A 19,619-nucleotide genomic window follows, 5' to 3' on the forward strand; every position below is an offset into this window, starting at 1 on the left:
AAGGATATGAAGAATAGACCGATAAACATCCATCCATAACAACTAACACGGATCTGCTGCTTCATTCATTAATGTGATATTTTTGATGTTCATCAAGTTGTACTGCTATAATGGAATAATTGAGCTTCATGTTACAACCAAAAAATGTCATTCCCTTTTAGTGATTCATTCAGGTCAGCATATTCTTTGCAACCATGTGCAAAATGCAAGGGGGAGGGACTGTGACTGTTCAGCTGCAAGGCACTTTTGTAGTCCATTTTTGTAATACTTTCTCACTGAATACAAATATCTGTTTAGACAAAAATCATATCTTGAGAGGATAACAAGATTTGTGTACCACTGAAATTCTTGAGGGAGAAACGTGTACAGCGATCATAAGGATGAAAACTAACAAAGAAAAATAGTCAATGGTCACTATGGAGATTTAGGTCAAAGAGTGCTGGAATTTGCTATTGAATTTACTCAAACAACAACCTCTTAAGATGCAGACACTCCAAATTTTGAGGATTCCAAGATGAGAAGTGATCAGCTGGCCAAGCCTGTGTGTTGTGGTCAACCGTCAACCGAAATTGAATTGTATCGTATTGTCATTCATTTAAAATGCTCAGTAGGAATTGCAAAATAATCTTCAACACATTTTCCTCTGACTTTATTCCAAATCTCTGGGCTACCCCCTGGCATCCTGACACTGTGCAGTGAAGTTGTTTCACTCCAGTATAATATTTTGCCTATTACAGTATATAGAGATTCGAATGGCATAACTGCATGGTTCAGTTAAATATTGTTGCATTAGTTATGACAGATCTTAACTTTCTTTTGAATATTAAAATGTAATTATGTGAACACTTTAACAATGATAGAGTGAAAAATAATTCACAATGTCAATTATTTTTACATCTAAAATACATAGTGAGTAATTGTTAAATGGAGGATTTCATCAAATCTCCCATTTTCAGATAGCTGACTGGACACAAGTTATTTCCAGATATGCACCAACAGGAGGAATAATTTTCCAGTTTCGTTGGCATTTTATTTTAAAATAGGGCAGGTTGATGATGATTCCAACACTTGGATAATTTTTCCCCCTGATCTGGAGGAATGTTTTTACCTGCATTTTATCACTGTGCCAAGCATCCCTCTGTGAACGTTAAGCTGGAGCTATACATCTTCCCAGATGCTATTAACTAAATACTTCTGGGAGTAAAATTATTTAAATGAAGCCCTCACCACCTAACTACCAGCACTACACTTTTCCATCAGAATCCATCCCTGTAGTTTTCCAACTTTTGTATATTTTTCTTTATTTTTCCTTTGAAGGAAAGATCTGTTTCAACAGAATGATCACAGAATTCAGTTTTGTCAGGTTTACTTACCCCAATCAGATTTTTTTTTAATTAAATGTTTGAACCCCACGCCCAATATATTTTACACTGGCCAGCCCTACAAATACTGACTGTACATTGGAGAAATAACAAGATTGATATTTATTGGGTGAAATTGATAATTCTAATTCTGTCTAAATGTTATGCACAAACATCTCCTTGCTGGTGTTACTTAGTTTGATTGTCCTATTTCTTAACTGAGCTGAAGTGTGAGGAGTAATTCTGGTGACAGGTGGCAGTTGGCTTCTACAAACTGAGATGTGAGATGGTCACAGTTTGAAACCTCTGGATACAGGGTCATGTGGTGTCTTTGCAACAGCTGGAGCCACATCTGATGTAGTGGCTGCTGGTGCCTGCATTTTCTGAGTTATTTTCTCAATCCATTGAGATGCCTGGCTAGTATAAAAAGATATGCACCCATTTGGGAGGGTGATGCTTCATTGAACCCTGGAATGGGTGGAACATGAAAAGAAGGAGAAAATTTTTTTAAAAATCCAAATTGAAAATCAATTAAATATGATAACCAATTCTTTATAATTTAATTAAACAAAAGTACTTGTATGCACTTCACAAATATGCAAATATAATATTTAGACTTTTGGAAAGACTAAGGACATGAGCAAATCACCACATTATTGTACTGCCACTTGTAAAGTGATTTTGAATTTACCACAATATTATTGAAAGGATTCTGCAAAGAAAACCCTCACTATAAAAATTGCACTTTTGAAAAAAAATCTTGGTGAAAATATGATATATTTTCCATCCACAATCAACTTGAAAGCACTGAATGTGCAATTTGTTTATTTATGGATTTCCTGATGGCCTTGTCTCATTTAAGGTTTGGAAAGAACTTTCATTTTAAAATCCTCTTTTCAGAAGTCTAATTTGGGGGAGGAAACATGTAAATGGTTCTGCATCAGATTCTCAATCTGAGATATTTTCAATGTCATTCTTATCTTTTTCTCAAATTACTTCTCTTTATAATCGTAGTGCAGCATTAATTATTGTCATAGAATAATTAATATACTGAACAATGCTGTCTTCCCAACTGGGTGAGAATTCAGATTGGTCAGTCATCTACACAGGGAATAAGTATAATTTTTCAAATAAACATTTTTCAAGAAAAATTGAACTATACATTAACTAAGGTAAAACATATTAATACTGGAAAATGACTGTTTTTCAGTCATCTATACAAGGTGGGGAAATGTATGATTTTTCAAATAAACATTTTTTAAAAAATAACAATATTAACTAAGTTAAGAATGTCAATACTGGAAAATGACAGTGTTTCTTCACAGAGAAAGGACTCTTCAGTTATATCAGTTTAGGTCAGAATCTCATTCAGGTCCTTTCAGTAAGAAGTAGGCCACACAGTCCTAGGAGGAAGTAGAAAGGGAAATCATGACTGGAATTCCCTGAATTATATCTTAGTACTTTAGCTGAAAATAGTATAAAGTGTGCCTCAAATATAATCTCTCTTATGGCAGTGCCACCAGGTCGCTCTGAAGATTTTATCCTACTGCATTATGTCTCTGGTCCGGTCAGAGATGTCTATCCTCAGGCACTGCAATCAAACTAACAGTTGGTGCCAAGTTACCCTTGACGTATGTGTTCTACTGCACTGCTGCCAGGGCATGCAACAACCCAGCGGGAAAGTAACATTTTGTGCAATAAATCACAGATTAATGATTTTGTAATAAAACTGGAGGTCTAAAATTGGTTTCACAAGTACCAAATTACAAATTAATGATCTTAATCATTGCTGATTCAGCTGTTAATAAAATTGTGACTGACAACAAACGTTACATTCTAGTAAAATAAATAATTAAAATCAATTTTGACTCAGATCCCCACCATTTTTCCACTCATTTTCATATGTTTTGATATTTTCACCATCTGACTTGCAAAAGTTTTACAGGAACATTTCAAATCCATTGGATAATTTGACAGTTCAGCATATTCTAATTTTGCAGTATTAGCCTTTTAATCCTGTGCAATTAGCGGAGAACCATACTCAAAAGGAAGGAATGTCAGCACTAAAACAGAGCAATGTCTCCACTTGCACTCCCATCAAGCACATTTCCTACTGAGGGCAAAGAATTCCACCAAGTATAGTGAGATATTTAACTATAACAAACAGTGACTCACTGAATAATCAAACATTTTAAAAAATGCACAATATTGCAGATGCTGGAAATCTGAAATAAAAGTGGAAAATGCTTGAAATACTTGGATCAGGCAGCACCTGTGGAGATAGAAACAAAGGTAACTTTTCAGGTTAATGGCCTCTCCTCAGACCTGAACTGACTTGTTGAGCATTTCCAGCACTTTCTGTTCTTAAATCAAATATTAGACAAGGAACAAATGTGAAAAGATATCTCTCCCTCTCTCTCTCTCACACACACAGTAAATCAGTCATGTGTGCAGCCACTGGGTGGGGCAAGGGGGGAGATGCAAGCGATCAGTTTCCCCCCCCACCAATACCTTAATAAGTTGGTTTGGCTTATATATAAGACACCAATATTGTATAAACTTCAGTAGTACTAATCACAGCAAATAAGAAAATTGTCCAGTGAAGGAGCTGCTTATGGTTAATTAATCCCCACAGGGAGTTCTTTAAACAAAGAGACAACATTTACACTTGATTATTTTCATTAAACGTCATGATTGAATGATTTCTGGCAACATTGATTTTAAATTGGAAGGAATGAAATTGCTTTCTAATTTCACAGCCAATGGAAAAATATTCCGGATTCCTTTCTCAAATATAATTTTTACAGCTCTTCATGTTTGATTGAATGTCAAATATCCAGCTTTTGCCTGTAACAAGGTTACTAAGCTGCATCAAAAAGTTTCTTATTAATTTGTATCACTAAACTAGCATACTTTTTACAAATATACCAGAAGTGATTGCTTCTTCTTCTTAAGCAGTCCCTCAGGATCAGGGATGACTTGCTTTCACTCCAGTTCGATGAGTTCTGAAATGGCTGATAAGTCCAATACACAATATGTAGACCCTGCCACATATGGGGCAGATGGTGCTTGACGGGTTGAGTAGATGGGTTGTTGGCTTGTGTGCTCCCCCCGATGCTTCAGCTTTGAAAGACTTTGTTGGGAATGTGCGGAGGCAATGTGTTTGGTGCCTTCCTGAATAAGCCTTCTCCATTTTCGATTAGTCACAAGCCAGCGACTTCCATGAGTCAGTTTGACCTCTTCAGGAATGCTTTGAAGACATCCCTAAAGTGTTTCCACTGTCCTCCTGGGAGTATCCTGCCGGGACTGAGTTCCGAGCAGAGCAGTTGCTTCGGGAATCTGGTCGTACAAATGACATGTCCCACTCAGCAGAGCTGGTTTTGGTGATTAACACCGTGATGCTGGGTAAGTTGGCTTGGGAGAGGACGCTGCCGTTGGACCACCTTTCTTGCCACCAGATTTGGAGGATCTTGCGAAAGCACCACTGGTGGTACTTCTCCCATGCTTTGAGGTACCTGCTTTAGGTTATCCAAGTCTCTGAAGCATATAGGAGCACAGGGATCACTGCTGCCCAGTAAACCATGAACTTAATTCCGAGAAACTCTTTCCAGAGTCGCAGTGCAGTCTTCGCCCATCAAGAAGCACCACGTACATGATCTTTGCTGTTTATCAAATTCAAGTGCAAGGAACAGCACCAACTGCTGCACATGGTCTTTTTTGACCTCACGCAGTGTCCCATTTATTCCATGAGCCTTAACTTTGCTGACAAACCTGTTATGTTGTACCTTAACAAACATCTTTGGAACTCCATGTACACCACATCAACTGTACCTTACTTTATCAAAAAACCCAATCAAATTAGTTAAACAAATCCATTTTGGCTCTAGTTAAATCACATTTATCCAAGTGACTGTTAATTTTGCGTGGACACATGGCAGGTGAAATTTAATGCAGAGAAATGTGAAGTAATACATTTTGCTAGGAAGAATGAGGAACCGCAATGTGAAATAAATAACACAATTCTAAAGTGGGTGCAAGAGCAGAGAGGATATTTAGATGCACACAAATCATTGAAGGTAGCAGCTGGGCAGGTTGAGAAAGCTTTAATAAGGCATACGGGATATTGGGCTTTATAAATAGAGGCATAGAGCACAACAACAAGGAAGTCATGGTGAACCTTTATAAACACAGGTTTGGTTGGTTTGAACTGGAGTATTATGTCCAATTCTAGGCATCATACTTAGGAAAGATGTGAAGTTGTTAGAGAGGGTCCAGAAAGATTTACAAGGATGATTCTGGGGATGAGGGTAGACTAGCGAAGCTGGAGCTGCTCTCCTTAGAGAAGAGAAGATTTAGAGGAGACTTGATAGAGGTGCTCAAAATCATGGGTCTGGACAGAGTACGTAGCGAGAAAGTGTTCCTATTGATGGAAGGGTCCAGAAGCAGAACACACCAATTTAAGGAGATTGGTTCTTCTGCTAGAGGTGATGTGAGGAAAATATTTTTTTGTGCAGCAAGTGGTTAGGATCTGGAACGTACTGTTTAAGAATGTGGTGGACACAGAACCATTGTGGTTTTCAAACTGAAATTGGATAATTATCAAAAGAGAAAAAAGTTGCAGGTAGGGGAATGTTTGATTAAGTTCCACATGATAGACTTATCAGCAAAGTTGAAGCCCATGGAATAAAAGGGACAGTGGCAGCATGGATACAAATTTTGGCTGAGTGGCAGCAAACAAAGATGAGTGGTGAATGGTTGTTTTTCAGACTGGAGGATTGTATAGAGTGAGGTTGGTATTAGGACCACAGCTTTTCTTTATCGATATTAATGATCTGGACTTGGGAATGCAGGGGACAATTTCAAAATTTGCAGATGGCACGAAAATCGGAAGTATTGTGAGCTGTGAGGCGGATAGTGATAGATGATAAAGTCACAATATCTGTTTGAAATAAAGATAAAGACTAAGACGGGCTTCCTCCAAAAGAGTTTTATTTTTGGTCCATAAAACTCTACCAAGAACTTGTTTCACCTGTTTTCTCTTTTTTGATTAAACCATTTTGATTAAATTAACATAACAGGGGACAAATTTTTAAAAACAGCCCCTTAAACGGATACTGCAAAAAGAAAAACTAATATCAAAGGAAACTTACAAACATCAAATGAAAAGGTGGTAAAAAGGGTCAATAAAACACTCCAGTCCCCACGGTGCCCATCGGGCATGGAAGGCCTCAATCGTGCCGGTGGACACCACATGCTCCCTCTCCAGGGACACCCAGCTGCAAACGTAGCCATGGAAAGAGGGGCAGACATTCGGGGCCCCTAGATCGCCTGCTGCCCAGACCTGTTGTTGGCCAACTTGGCCAGGCCCAGGAGCAGGTTCACTAGGAGGTTCTCCTCCCTCCCCATTCCCCTCTGCACCAGGTGCCTGTAGATCAGAAGTGTGGGGCAGAAGTGCAAACAAAACAAAAGAAAAACCTTTCACAAATAACTGAAAGGGAGTGCAGCCTACAACACCTTACATATGTTCTCTCTTTTACTCTTTTGAGTAACCAAATAAACTAAATTAAAGAAAACGAGGGACAAAGTAAGAAGCAGCCCCTTAAAGGAATACTGCAAAAGGAAAAGCTAATCTCAAAGGAAACTTGCAACACCAAATTAAAATGTGATTCGAGGGGCCAATAAAGCACCCCAGTCAGACCCCGTGGTGCCCATCGGGCACAGAGGGTCTCGATGCTGCAGGCGGACACCACGTGCTCCCTCTCCAGAGACAACTAGCATGAACGTAGCCGCGGAAGAGGGGCAGACAGCTGGCCGGACGACCCACTCGACCAGGTCCAGGAGCAGGTTCATGAGGAGGTCCTCCTCCCTCCCCACTCCCCTCCGCACCAGGTGCCTGTAGATCAGCAGCATGGGGCTGAAGTGCAAACAAAACAAAAGTAAAAGGTTTTTCAACTGAAAGGGAGTGCGGCAAACAACAGCTTCCATGTTTTCTCTTTTATACATTCAAATAAGTACTTAGCTAGTTAACTGATAATTACCAATTGAAAGCCTTGTTGTATAACTGTTTCCTTCCTCAACATAGTCTGGTGGAATGGTCAGACACATGGCAGATGAAATTAAATGTGGAGAAGTGTCAGTGCTGCATTTTGATGGGAAGAATGAGGAGAAACAATGTAAAAAAGGATATATTTAAATGGGTGAAGAAGCAAAAGAACCAGGTGTTTTATGTGTACATTGTTGAAGATGGAAAGGCAGGTTGAGAAAGTAGTTAATAAGGCACATGGGATCCTGGGACTTATAAATAGAGGTATGGAGTAAAAAAGCAAGTAAGTTATGGCAAACCTGTATAAAACACTGCTTCAGCCTCAACTGGAGTATTATGTTCATTTCTGGGCACTACATTTTTAGAAAGCATGTGGAGAGATGAGAGAGAGTGCAGAAAAGATTTACGAGGATGGTTCCAGGAATGAAGGGTTTCAGTTACTTGGATAGATTGGAGAGTTGGGACTGTTCTCCTTGGAGAAGGTTGGGAGAAGATTTGATGGAGGTGTTCAAAATCGTGGGGGTCTGGATGGAGTAGATGGGGAGAAACTTCCCCATTGGCAGAAGGGCCCAGAGCCAGAGGACATCGATTTAAGATGAATGGCAAAAGAACCAAAAGCAACATGAGGAAATTTTTTTCCACGAGTGGTTAGGATCTGGAATGCAGTACCTAAGACTGTAGTGAGACAGATTCAGTCATGGATTTCAAAGGGAAATTGCATAATTATCTGGATACAAAAAAAATTTGCAGGGTTATGGTGAAAAGGCAGGTGAGTGGGACTAGCAGAGTTCCTCTTGCAGAGAGCCAGCACAGACATGATGGGCTGAATGGCCTCCTTTTGTGCTGTAACCATGCTATGTTTCTATGATGTAAATGCAAGTCTTTCTTTCTCTCAATATAATGATCTTGTCATTGTAGGTAGAAAACATCGTCAAAATAAGTGGCTTCAACCCACACCTCTAATGACAGTACCAACTCCAAAAGTATCAATGCCCAACAACTTGCCAATGGAGACGTTCAACAGTTATGGCTCTCTGTAGCTGGAGTAGTGAGAGGAGTACCCCTGCCTGTCTTCATACAGGTCAGCAAATCACCTTTGTTATTGTTGGCCCATATGGATCCTTGCGACCAAGTTTGAATAACTTGTAGATGTTTTATTTGGGTTCATGAATAGGGATGGAAAGATACTTCAGAAGCAGAAAAATTCCAGTATAAAATTGCTTACCGTTAATTCTGTCTCTGATGTGGAAACATAAACTTTTTGGACTACATTTTGTCTTGGGACTCTGCAACTGCCTTGGAGAGAGAACCTATCTCAAAGACTGAAACTAAATTTTATTTTTGACATAACACAGGAGTTGTTTTGTTAAAAAAAATCAGGATTAGAAATATTGATATTTTCCTTCGTAGCCTAGCCTGATTTATAAAGCAGGAAGTGATCACTTTTTTTATACAGAACTTAAGCTTCAAGGCACAACATTTACAAGGTCAACAGAAATGTTTGACACTGGACCACCCCACTCTCCAAACCAAGAGCTGCTTGCAGCACCAGTTTCTAACCAACACTACGAAACTAGTACCATTTGGAAGGGACCGAAACTAGGGGCCAAAAATATAAGATTGTCACCAGTAATCTTTCAGGGAATTTAGGAGAAATTTCTTTACCAAAAGAGCAGTGGAACTGTGGAACTTGCGACCACAGGACAAATAACAGAGATACCTCTGAGCGGAAGTATTTGAGGGAGAAAGGAACAGGATATGCTGACAGGGTTAGATGAAGAGGGGTTGCAGCCTAAATGCCAGCATGGGCCAAAAGGATTCAGTGCAATTTTTCTCCCCTACCCTGGTTTTCTGCCTGCCATATTTCTCTGTATAACAGCAGTGGGGCTTGATGGTAGGCCTCAGGATCTATGAAACATCAACATTCTGCCACTGTAACAAAGTGAGTTGAGTTGTTACACACTAGGTTGTTTAACTGAAGCTAACGTTTTTCATTGGGTGAAGGATGGAAATAGATTTACAAAAGCAAATTTAGGAAAAATATGTGGTAGAATTTAATGCAACCTGCCGAAGCAGGATTCGTAGCGGGGCGATGGGTTGCCATAGGATCACATGGGAGTGGCAAGTCAGAATCCCGATGGTGGAAACTAACAGCAGAAAGAAACAGCTGGTGGGAAAGCGGTGGGCAGCAAACCCACATCAACGTGGCAGGAAGCCAATGAAGATTGTTAAGCAAGCAGTTAAGGGACATTTGCAAAATACTGGATGCAATTAAATGCACCTTTTGGGGTTAAGCAAGTGGCGAGTGGGGATCAGGATTCATCAGGTCCCTGACCAGTGAAAGTTGGTGGTGTTGAAGAAAGATGGCTCTCCAAGGCGGAAGGTTAGCCATTTTGCAGCTGCCAGCCACAGGAGGACCGAAAGAGTTCAGAAAGTTGCAGGCCGAGGATCATGGATGGGAGGGGGAGGGGCTTATGGTAAAGGCTGAGGGGCAAACATTGGCACCTTAAATGCAGGGGCAGCAACCAGGGAAAGGGCTAAAATCAGACCCATGGAGATCACACACCCAGTATTATTGGATGCATGACTGATGGAGGAGCAGCTCCGAGGGCGGCATCAACAGGCACTGGAGTCGCCATTGTCGGAGAGCCAGAAGCAGCAAAAGGGTCCATCTGTGCCACATAATTGGACAGGTCCAGCATGTTGCTTCCCCTCATTGGCCAGCTGCGATTGCAGTCGGACACCCTCATTTGAGCCGCTGAGGAATCCTGCCGACTTCCAGGTCCGCCAGCAGGACCCAAATCACCTGAATTAAAATCTACCCATGGATAATTATGACACAGGAAGCCTTTTCATAACTCTAGGTATTAAAATGTATAAATATTTAAAAGCAGTTTCGATCTTTGTGGTAATAAGCATTCTAGGAACTTGATAGCTTGACAAATTCCTGATATTGCAGAAAAGAAACAAAAGCAAATTTGCATCAGCAAAGTCCTCTCACATTATAAATATTCAAATGAAGAATGTTGACATCCAGTGGGAAGAACAGGAAGGAGATTGTTCCTAACCATGAATGTTTTTGCAATTCAAAATGAAATAATGGGCTGAATTTTTGTTTTTGGGTAGGGTCCCTAATGTCGGGAACGTGTCTGCTGTCCAATTAAGGATGGAGGATGGGCTCCTCATTCTGGAGGGCCAATAGGAGGCCATCCAACAGTAACAGGTTGGCAGCCCCACCATCAGAGGTGGGAGCATCTGAAGTGGGTAGGAGTACATGAGGACTGTGCCGTTCCCAGTCGCCGGCCATAAATTAGGCAAGTAAGAGGGCCAGAACGGGGGAAACCCTCCTTACGGTAATGTGCACTGCCAAGGTTGCAGCCGAGTTTCAGAGCAGAGCCTTCCAAATAAGATTGGAGCCTCCAGTTCCTATGTCTACCCACCCTGCCGCTGGTAGGCCACCACGGATTAATGGACGTCCTCCTGACGAGAAGAGTACCCCATGCACCGGATTGAAATTCTAGTCAGAGTTGTGAGAGTACCCTTAATTAAGCCTTCATGGAACTTAAATGGTTACCTCCGCATTCAGGTAGATTGCCAGTATATAGGACCCGCTGTCTCTTCCAAAACTGCAAGAGACTGGGCCAGTCAGAAAGCCAGCATTGCCACTTGGGAATGTGAAATTGAAGCCTTGCCCACCTTCCATCCTGCTTTCTCAGCCAAATAAAAATTCAGTCCAATGTTTTAAAACTGAGCTGTGGAGGAGCAAAGTGGCATTGTGACAAATGTGTAGTACTAAAACACTTTGAACAATTTGAACTACCAACCTTTCTGAAAGAAAAATAATGTATTGTGTGGGGAGTTTTGCTGAAGGTAGTTATGTCAATAAAGTATTCTCACTTGTCACTCATGGATCTTTCTCTCTTTTCACAGGAAGGCATGCCACAAACATTGACTTCTACAAGTATGTTTAATACCAGTGGCTTTAGCCATCAACTTCACCCAACCAAAGAAAATGAACATGAAAGGCTAATATTTCAGGATGGTAACCTTATCTCTGCATCTTTAGAGGCTTTGATCCAACATCTCATACCTACAGTTGATTATTATCCTGAAGTAAGTGTTTGCCCCTTTTATTACATTTGTTTAAACAAAGGTGATGCTTTTTCCACTGTTACTGTACTTGCATAGGAATTGGTGGCAATCTTTAAAAGATTATTTTTAAAAATCACTGCACCTTTGTATCTATATTTTTAAATGTCATTTATGCTTCTGCAATGCTTATCTTCAGAATCAGTTGTTTATCCTCAATCGTCATTTCCATCTTGTGTCAATGCTGATAGATATGCTCTGAGGCCAAGACAAAAGATCATGGGAATTGCAGTTTTAAATAGCAGATACTATGTACAGTGGAGAGCAATCTCATTCTTTTTAGCTCCTACTGCAGATGCGACCTCCCCACACTTCTTGTATCTTAAGACAGCCATTCCTTTGAATTCAGTGCCTTTAAAGTTTGTAATATTGCACTTTTTTTTTAAAAAGTACATAATTTGGCAGGGCTCCAGAATTTAAAATTAAATTATGAATTCAATCTCATTGAGGGACTGTTAAATGTTTGGAAAGTGTACAGAACAAGCCAAATATTTAGGCAATGAATGCTGTTGCCCTGTTGAAATTGGAAACAATAGTTCTCTCCCAAGTGCTCATTCATTTCTGAGACTTGAGCCCTAATTTTAACCTAACCAGCCCAGTAGGAATGGGCTGGGTCCACGTCCGGTGCCTATTTATACCCCGCCTGTCTGTGCTCTTTTCTGAATTCAATGGAGAGTAAAATCGGGCTGGGCATAAAAACAGGCACCTGATGCAAATCCACTCCATTCCTACTCAGGTCAACATAGGGGCTTATAAGACTGATCAATTCAAAAAGAATAACCAGATTGTTACTAGTTCCAGATCTGTTCTGGATATTATTTCATTTCAGGCGACGGTTACTTCCATATGTGGTCTGAGCATCTTGAGATCAGGAATGTACCTTTCCTACCCAATATCTAATTATATAACAGTGTATGCAGAGTGTAACAATCGGATTGCCTATTAGTGCCTGTAATACAAATTGGATACCATGACTGTCGCATATCCCTAGCAAGCTTTTCTTAAATCTATCCAAGAGAAAACCGAGAACACACATTAAATGAGGCCAAAGATAAAAAAAATTTAGCTGCTTCATTTTACCAAACAAGCAATCCATATACAAGGTAACAATCAAAGTAAATTCCGTATACATAACTCAATCTCATTACTCTCCTCAGTAAATAGGGAAAACTAAGAAATTGCCTGGCCTGTCCCTTTTGTGGGCTGACCTAAGTTTAGTATTATCTTTTCTTCACACCACCTTTAACTGCAAAAACTGACCTACAATTTTATCTTCCAGTTCGAAGTCTCCTAAAAGCAAAATACTGTGGATGCTGGAAACCTGAAATAAAAACAGAAAATGCTGGAAGTACATATTGTCTGGCAGCATCAGTGGAGAGAGTGGTTTCTGATGGTCATCAACTGAAGCACTTAGCTGAATTTTCCTGAGCTGTGATGATGGGCTTGAAGGTGGGGGAGCCAGGAAAAAACAGGGGAACCACAGCAGGATGGCTCCCTGACGCATTTCCACCAGTGGGGCATTTTCCTAGGAGTGGGCTGGAACCCAGATTGGCTGCCCGCTCCATGGAGGTGGGCAGCCAGTTACGTTAGTTAAGGCCACAGTCAAGGGTGATATTGCAGCTTTGCTGGCATTTTGTCACTGGCGGAGCACCCCCACCCCCAACCCTGTTCCACTGTGTACATTGGCTGACACCTCAATGCAGGTGCCTGGGTGTCTATTGGAGCCAGAGGCTCCATGCCCCATTGACAGCACCATAAGCATAAAACCACAATAATTCAGCCAAACCAGGTCCAGCAGTGGGGTTTCCTCTCCATCCCTATGGATTCGCCAGCCTAGATCTTGTTTATTTCTTCACTGCTGTGCAGCCCAGCAAAGGTGCCTCCATGTTGAGATGCCTTCACAGCCCCCTACCTGCGTCAACCAGCCTCTCCAGGTGGGGCTGTCAAGGCTTCAGAGCTGCTGACCACCTGGGCCTGCAGCTTTGAGAGCCCGCCCAACCAACTCAAAAGCATGGTGAATGTGGAGGGGTCCGATTAGAAGGTTGCCTCCTGGAAGATTGCTGAGCTGGTCTCGCTACCAGCAAACGCAGGCTCGGCATGCCCATTTGGTTCCAACGTCAGGGTCCCAAAGCCCATGGGAAAATCCAGCCCATCAATTCTGTTTCTCTCTCCACCGATGCTTCCTGAGCTGCTGAACATTTCTAGCATTTTGTTTTTATTCCTTGCCATCTCTTATTAGGATCTGACTTAACCATAGCTCAGTTGGCAAATGGCTAATGTGTGGTTCAGAATAACGCCAAGACAGTCGGTTCAACTCCTGTTCCGGGAGGTAGACTTGGGGCCTGCCCCTGAGAGTGGAAGGCAATGGCAAACCACCACTGACAAAAACTGCCAAGAGAAATGGCTCAGGATAAAACATCAACAGGCAATGAGCCAAGGAAATTCCTTTGGACAGAGCATACATACCATACCTTAACCATTATTGGTTATTATTGCTAATACATCTGATTAAACTGACCTGTGGTTTATTGCAGTATCCCATGTCTTTATCCATTAGCACAACTACCTTCCATCTCTGCAACATTCTACTTAAATCCTAATCCATTTTTTCATTACTTCCAGATTCAATTTTTCCAATGTCCGCCCACCCAGCCTCCTAAACCCCAACCTACAGAAACTCCAACTTAAAAAAATACTGCCACTTCATCCTGTCTTCAATAAGTGCTGCTAGTTCATTATGCCTGCCTTACCCAACTTCCATTGGTTCCTCCCCATAAGAATTAATTCAAAATCATCATTCTTATTTTTCAAATCTCCCATTGGTCTTTGCAATCACTTCCAACTCCTAGTCTTCTATCCTCTGACTTTGATTTCACACTTTCCTTTCACTCCACCGCAGGTGGCAGATCTTTCAGCTATCTTGGCTCAATTGTCTGAACTCTCTTGCTACTCCTTTGTACTTTGCAATTTTTCTCTTTGCTTTCAAAAGCCTCCTCCAGACATATATTTTTATTCTTGCTTTCAATCACCTCTCCTGACTCTTCTATTACTTCTCAGGCTCATTTGCCCTTCCGTAAAATGCCTTGGATGCATCTTATGTTAAAGATACCATATAAAAGAGCCTTTTGTCTGCTTGCTCAATGCCAAAATCATAGAAAATGTCTGTACTACAGGTACTTGTATATTTTCTGTTCCATGCTAAATTTTAACTGTTACAAATGTGTATCTTTCCTTACAGAAAGCATATATATTTACATTCCTACTGAGTTCAAGACTATTCATCGAACCTCATGAGCTATTATCAAAAGTATGTCACATGTGTATTGAGCAGCAAAGTCTAGATGAGCCAGTGCTTGACAAGGTCAGAGTTACATTTAACTAGATGTATAGCATTTCTTTTTAACAGTAAGCTAATTGTACTATCCAAAAGAAATGACTGCCTCATAACAAAAATGGTTCTCATCGTCAATTCATTTTTCCATTGTTGCCAATTGATTTGAAGTTGATACAAACTGCTGTTAACAATAATCTTGTAATTTTATCTCTAACTTATGACATGTTGTAAAATTTAAAGGAAATAGTTGGAAGCATTGTGGTAGCTGAAAGTTATACACACCATGGGCGTGAATATCCTCAAAGTAGATGTGTTTTTAACCAGTTTTAACCAGCTTTAGTCTGGCTTCATCTGTCTCTGCTTCTTACTTGCAGTACATAGGGGAGGATATACTTGTCTTGGAGGAGGTGCAACAAAGGTTCACTAGATTGTTTCCTAGTGTGAGAGGGTTATCATATGAGAAATTGAGTAGAAGGGAGCCCATATTTTCAGAGTTTAGGAAAATGGGAGGTAATCTCATTGAAAGGTCTGAAATTCTTAGAGAGCTTGACAAAGTAGATGATGTGAGGGTATTTTCCCCCAGCTAGGGCATCCAGAACTAGGGATTGTAATCCAGGATAAGGGGTCAGCCATTTAGGAATGAAAAGAGGAGAAATTTCTTCATCCAGAGGATTTTAAAAATTTGGAATTGTCTTTCCCAGAGGGCTGTGAATGCTCAGTCAATGAGTACATTCAAAACTGAAATTGATAAGGATTTTTAGGTCTTAAGGAAATCGAGGTACATGGGGATAGAACAGGAAAGTGGAGTTAATGCAGATGTTCAGCCATGATATTACTGAATTGCAAAGCAGATTTGATGGGCCGTATGGCTTACTCCTGGAATTTCTTGTGTTCTTCTTTTTACCACATCACTATAGTTCACAAAAAGCTAGTTGTATATTTGTTATTCCTCCTTATCGTCTTCATTGTTATCATCATCATCATCGTCGTCCTCATATGCCCCTGTGGATCTGCAGGAAAGGAGGTTAAAAACTAAGAATAGGTGAGAATTACCTACTGTAGGTAAGAAAGTAGTGAAGTTGGGAGTTTGTGTCTGTGAGGGTCTTCAATGGAGGCTCCAACCACAGTGTAGGTGTTTAGTTATTAGTCTGGTATAAGCACCATGCCCCCATCCTCATCATCTCCCAAGGCAATAGCAGAGTGCCTCCCCAGCTCCCTATGTCTGCTGCTCGAAGATGTTGAACCCTTCAGAATCAGGGATGCTCCCTCCAGTGATCTATCTTTCATGACATTGTGCAACAAGATAAAGTGAATTTGGTGAAGTTGAGTGTCTGGTGGCATCCGAAGAAAGAGATGTAATGGTACCAAGCAGTTAAAGTGGAGGAAGGGAGTTTTAACGTTGGCTATGCAAGTTATTGCTTTTAAGGAAGTTGAGTACCCATTCTGTAAGGTCCCAAGTCTGTGCTGCTCCCCATTAACCAGAGTGGGTTGTGAAGGTTTATTTATAGTGCTCTCGGGGACAAAGAGTGTGCTGGTGTCCAAGGAAGGAAAGGAGAGTAGTCAGTGCCGTACTCTGGTCAGTAAACCTCTTGCAGCACTTGTCTGTAGTCCTTAAGGTGACATAGTTGCCTTTTTGTGCCAGTAGCACCTTCCACGTGGCAGGAGAGACATTTTTATGGAGTTTCATCCCACAGCCACCCAGCCATTTGTCACTTGTCTGTTTCATTTCAATGAGTGAGTTTGTAAATCTGATTCATTGACGTTGTAAACTCTTCTCCTGTGCACCTATAGCATGTCCATGTCTTTTTCTGGCTGATTCTATCAGCTGCTGTTATGGTAGAAAATTCTGAAAAGTGGTATAAAAGAAATCTGGGACATTGAACTGTATTCTCCTTCATGATCCCACCAAAATTAGGATGTCCAACCTGCATCCTACCTTTGGGGCTGTCTCTGGCTGTTACATGTCTGTCTACTATAATTGGTAGTAGATTCTAGGTTCCAGGCCAATTTTTCTCCAGTTTGGCCATGTTGCCAGCACATCTGTCATGGACAGGGAGTAGTAGGTCCCGGAAAACGATAGTAAACATACTGATTTTCCCCTTTTGTAGAGTTATCTCCCTCCATTCTGCTCCCAGCACTTACCTGCTGAAGACTGAGACTTTTAATGGAACATCTATTCCAACCTAATCCACTTCTGCCCATAAATAGCACTCTCAGTAATCTTGGTGCTGTAGCAACAGCAGAATTTCCTGCTTCTACAGGGAAAGCTCCCATTTGGTGACGGTGATCCTATCGGAGATCACCCTGTATAAGAGATGACCCTCTACTCTGAAAATTGGATTGGGCTATTGGCTTTGGTAAGGAAAGAGTTCAGGAAAAAGTTCCACCCTGCCAAAGCACCACTACTGGGGGAAAATCCTAGCCATCCGGTCAAGCTACCCGACAGTGAACCAAGTAATTTTGCTGTTCATCCAGTCTATTCAAATGTTCACCCAAAACAGGTCTCTTAAAGGCTGCAATTACATTTCCAAAGCCCCCAGGACAATAATCCCATTTTACATACTATTTATTCTGATGGCTGTGCAAGTGAGCTGACCCATGAAATTCTGGTGGAGAAAACTTTGCAGATCACCAGCCACTACAACTCACTTTGTTTTGTTGCAAAAGTAATCTCATTCAACGTGTGGGAATTCGGGACCATTATTTGAATTCCTGCTGCTCAGATCATTCATTTCCCGTAAATGGTACATTGGAACTGGACTGGAATCTACCAGTCAAGTATATGCTAGACAAAATAGTCCACACCTTGAGCTGGATTTAACGTGCCCTCGCCAGGTGTGATTTTGGTGGGGGTGGCATGTAAAATAAGTCAGGTGGCTAGCCCACCACCAAGCTGACTCCCATAATATGCAAGGTGGATGAGTGCCAAAATCAGCAGCCCACCTGTCCTATGTAAATAAATTAAAGGCCAAGTAGGCTTGTTAGCAAGTCTATTGACCTGAATAATATGGCACCCACACAAAATACGGCTGACATGGGCGGGTAGGTTGGAGTGGGCAGGCTGTGTTTTTTTTTTAAGGCCTGGATGAAAAAGAGCAGGAAGGAAGGAAGGAAGAAAGGGACATCTCATTGGGTGGGTGCCCTGCTCTCACTGGGGGAACCCACCTCCCACACCCCAAGATGTCACCCCCCCTTCCTTCCTTGTGCCTACCCTCCAAAATCCAGCCCCTCCTCCCTGGGCTCTTGAGTCCCTCCCCACCCTAAGAGGCCGGCAGCTCCTGAGGGCAGGACTTCCTCCCACTGAGGGAAAGAAGTCCTACGCTCAACCAATTTAGCCCACCCACAGTGTGTTATGGCTGTGAGGCTTGTTCCAGTCATGCCAACGCATCTGGCTGACTTTTCTTCTGGGGCGACCTGGGGGGGTGCGAGCAGTCCCCTATTCTTTACATATACCCTGTTAAAAGTATCTTAATAATTATACACTGAACTAATCACAGAATTACAGTACAATCCCAATTGGAATGAGTTCATTTCTTATCAGAGTTATTCAGCTAATACTTTATTTAATACATCTAAGTTAAAATAACAAATACCATCACGCAATTAAACATTGAGAATTATAATAGGTATTTAGGGAGGTGTTGGTAATTAAGAGTTAGGCACTCAAGTAATTTAAATACATCACAATTTCTCAGCAGTTGCTCAGTTTTATTGACCCATCAATTAACCTCGTAGGTTTGAAATTTTATCTGATTTAGCATACTGTGACTCCAGGTTTAAATAGAATCATGTGGATCCATCTGTGTGTAAGTCATTTGTCTCGGCTTCTCTGCAAGGCTTTGTTTGCTCCTCCAGAATTCCAGTTTTAAGTCTTTTGGGTCTCCCAGAGCTCAGTAGTGTGGTACAGTAGCCTAGTGTTTATGGGAATGAACTACCAGCCCAGAGGGTAGGAGTTCAGGTCCAACCAATGCAAGTTGTAACATTCATTCAATCAATTTGGCGTTTTTTGAGACAACTCCAGATTATAAACCAATTGGTTCACAAATGCATTTCAAAGAAGAGAATCTATCATTATATATAATACCAGACCCACAAAATGTGTTTGATGCTTACTGCCCTTCTAAGTTGCCTAGCAAACTGCTCAGTTGTAAGACAAACGTTATGAAACACAAAACTAAGAGAAATAAAACTCTGGCAACCTCAACCATTTAAAGTCCTGCACACCAGCAATGGGAAAGCCATTGCACAGACAAGTTGTAGTGGGATCAGTCCCACAGGCAAGCGACAGCCTGACATAGTTGTTATCACAGAATCATATGGCATTTACCAGAGAGAATTAATAAGGTGGACATGACATTAGAAGAAAAGATCAAAAAATATATCAAGACATTTAAAGTTAGAAAGGGGGAGATAATTGATGGACTAGTCAAACTGGAAAGGATAAAACCCCTGGTTTGGACTGATCCCATCTGCACATAATAAAAGTTCTTTAGAAAAGTAAATAGCATCAGAAGATCGGAGCACAGCTAATGATAATTGCATATTTAAAAGAGAAATAAATGAGTCCAGGGAACTACAGACCAGCCAACTTCCCATCAGTGATGAGAAGAATAATGGAATCTTTACTCAGATATAGTCTCAAAACATCTAAGAACTGAACATACAATAAAGAATAGTCAGCATGGACTTCAAAAGGGGAGATCATGCTTGGTCAACTTTATTTAATTCTTTG

General features: G+C 41.1%; 1 protein-coding gene across 4 annotated transcripts in view; it reads left to right on the forward strand.

Annotated features, from left to right (window-relative positions):
- LOC144685876 (ras-GEF domain-containing family member 1C-like) overlaps positions 1–19,619 on the forward strand; it is a 245,319-nt gene that overhangs the window by 183,576 nt on the left and 42,124 nt on the right. For 3 of the 4 annotated variants that reach the window (XM_078550877.1, XM_078550876.1, XM_078550879.1), the window contains exons 2-4: positions 8,323–8,485; positions 11,335–11,517; positions 14,792–14,914. In XM_078550877.1, the coding sequence (XP_078407003.1) occupies positions 11,341–11,517; positions 14,792–14,914 (300 nt within the window). In that variant the 5' untranslated portion in view covers positions 8,323–8,485; positions 11,335–11,340. The remainder of the gene's footprint in view (positions 1–8,322; positions 8,486–11,334; positions 11,518–14,791; positions 14,915–19,619) is intronic. The other variant, XM_078550878.1, reaches the window with a different exon arrangement.

Source organism: Cetorhinus maximus, chromosome 10 (genome assembly GCF_964194155.1).
Source record: "Cetorhinus maximus chromosome 10, sCetMax3.hap1.1, whole genome shotgun sequence".
NCBI lineage: Eukaryota > Metazoa > Chordata > Chondrichthyes > Lamniformes > Cetorhinidae > Cetorhinus > Cetorhinus maximus.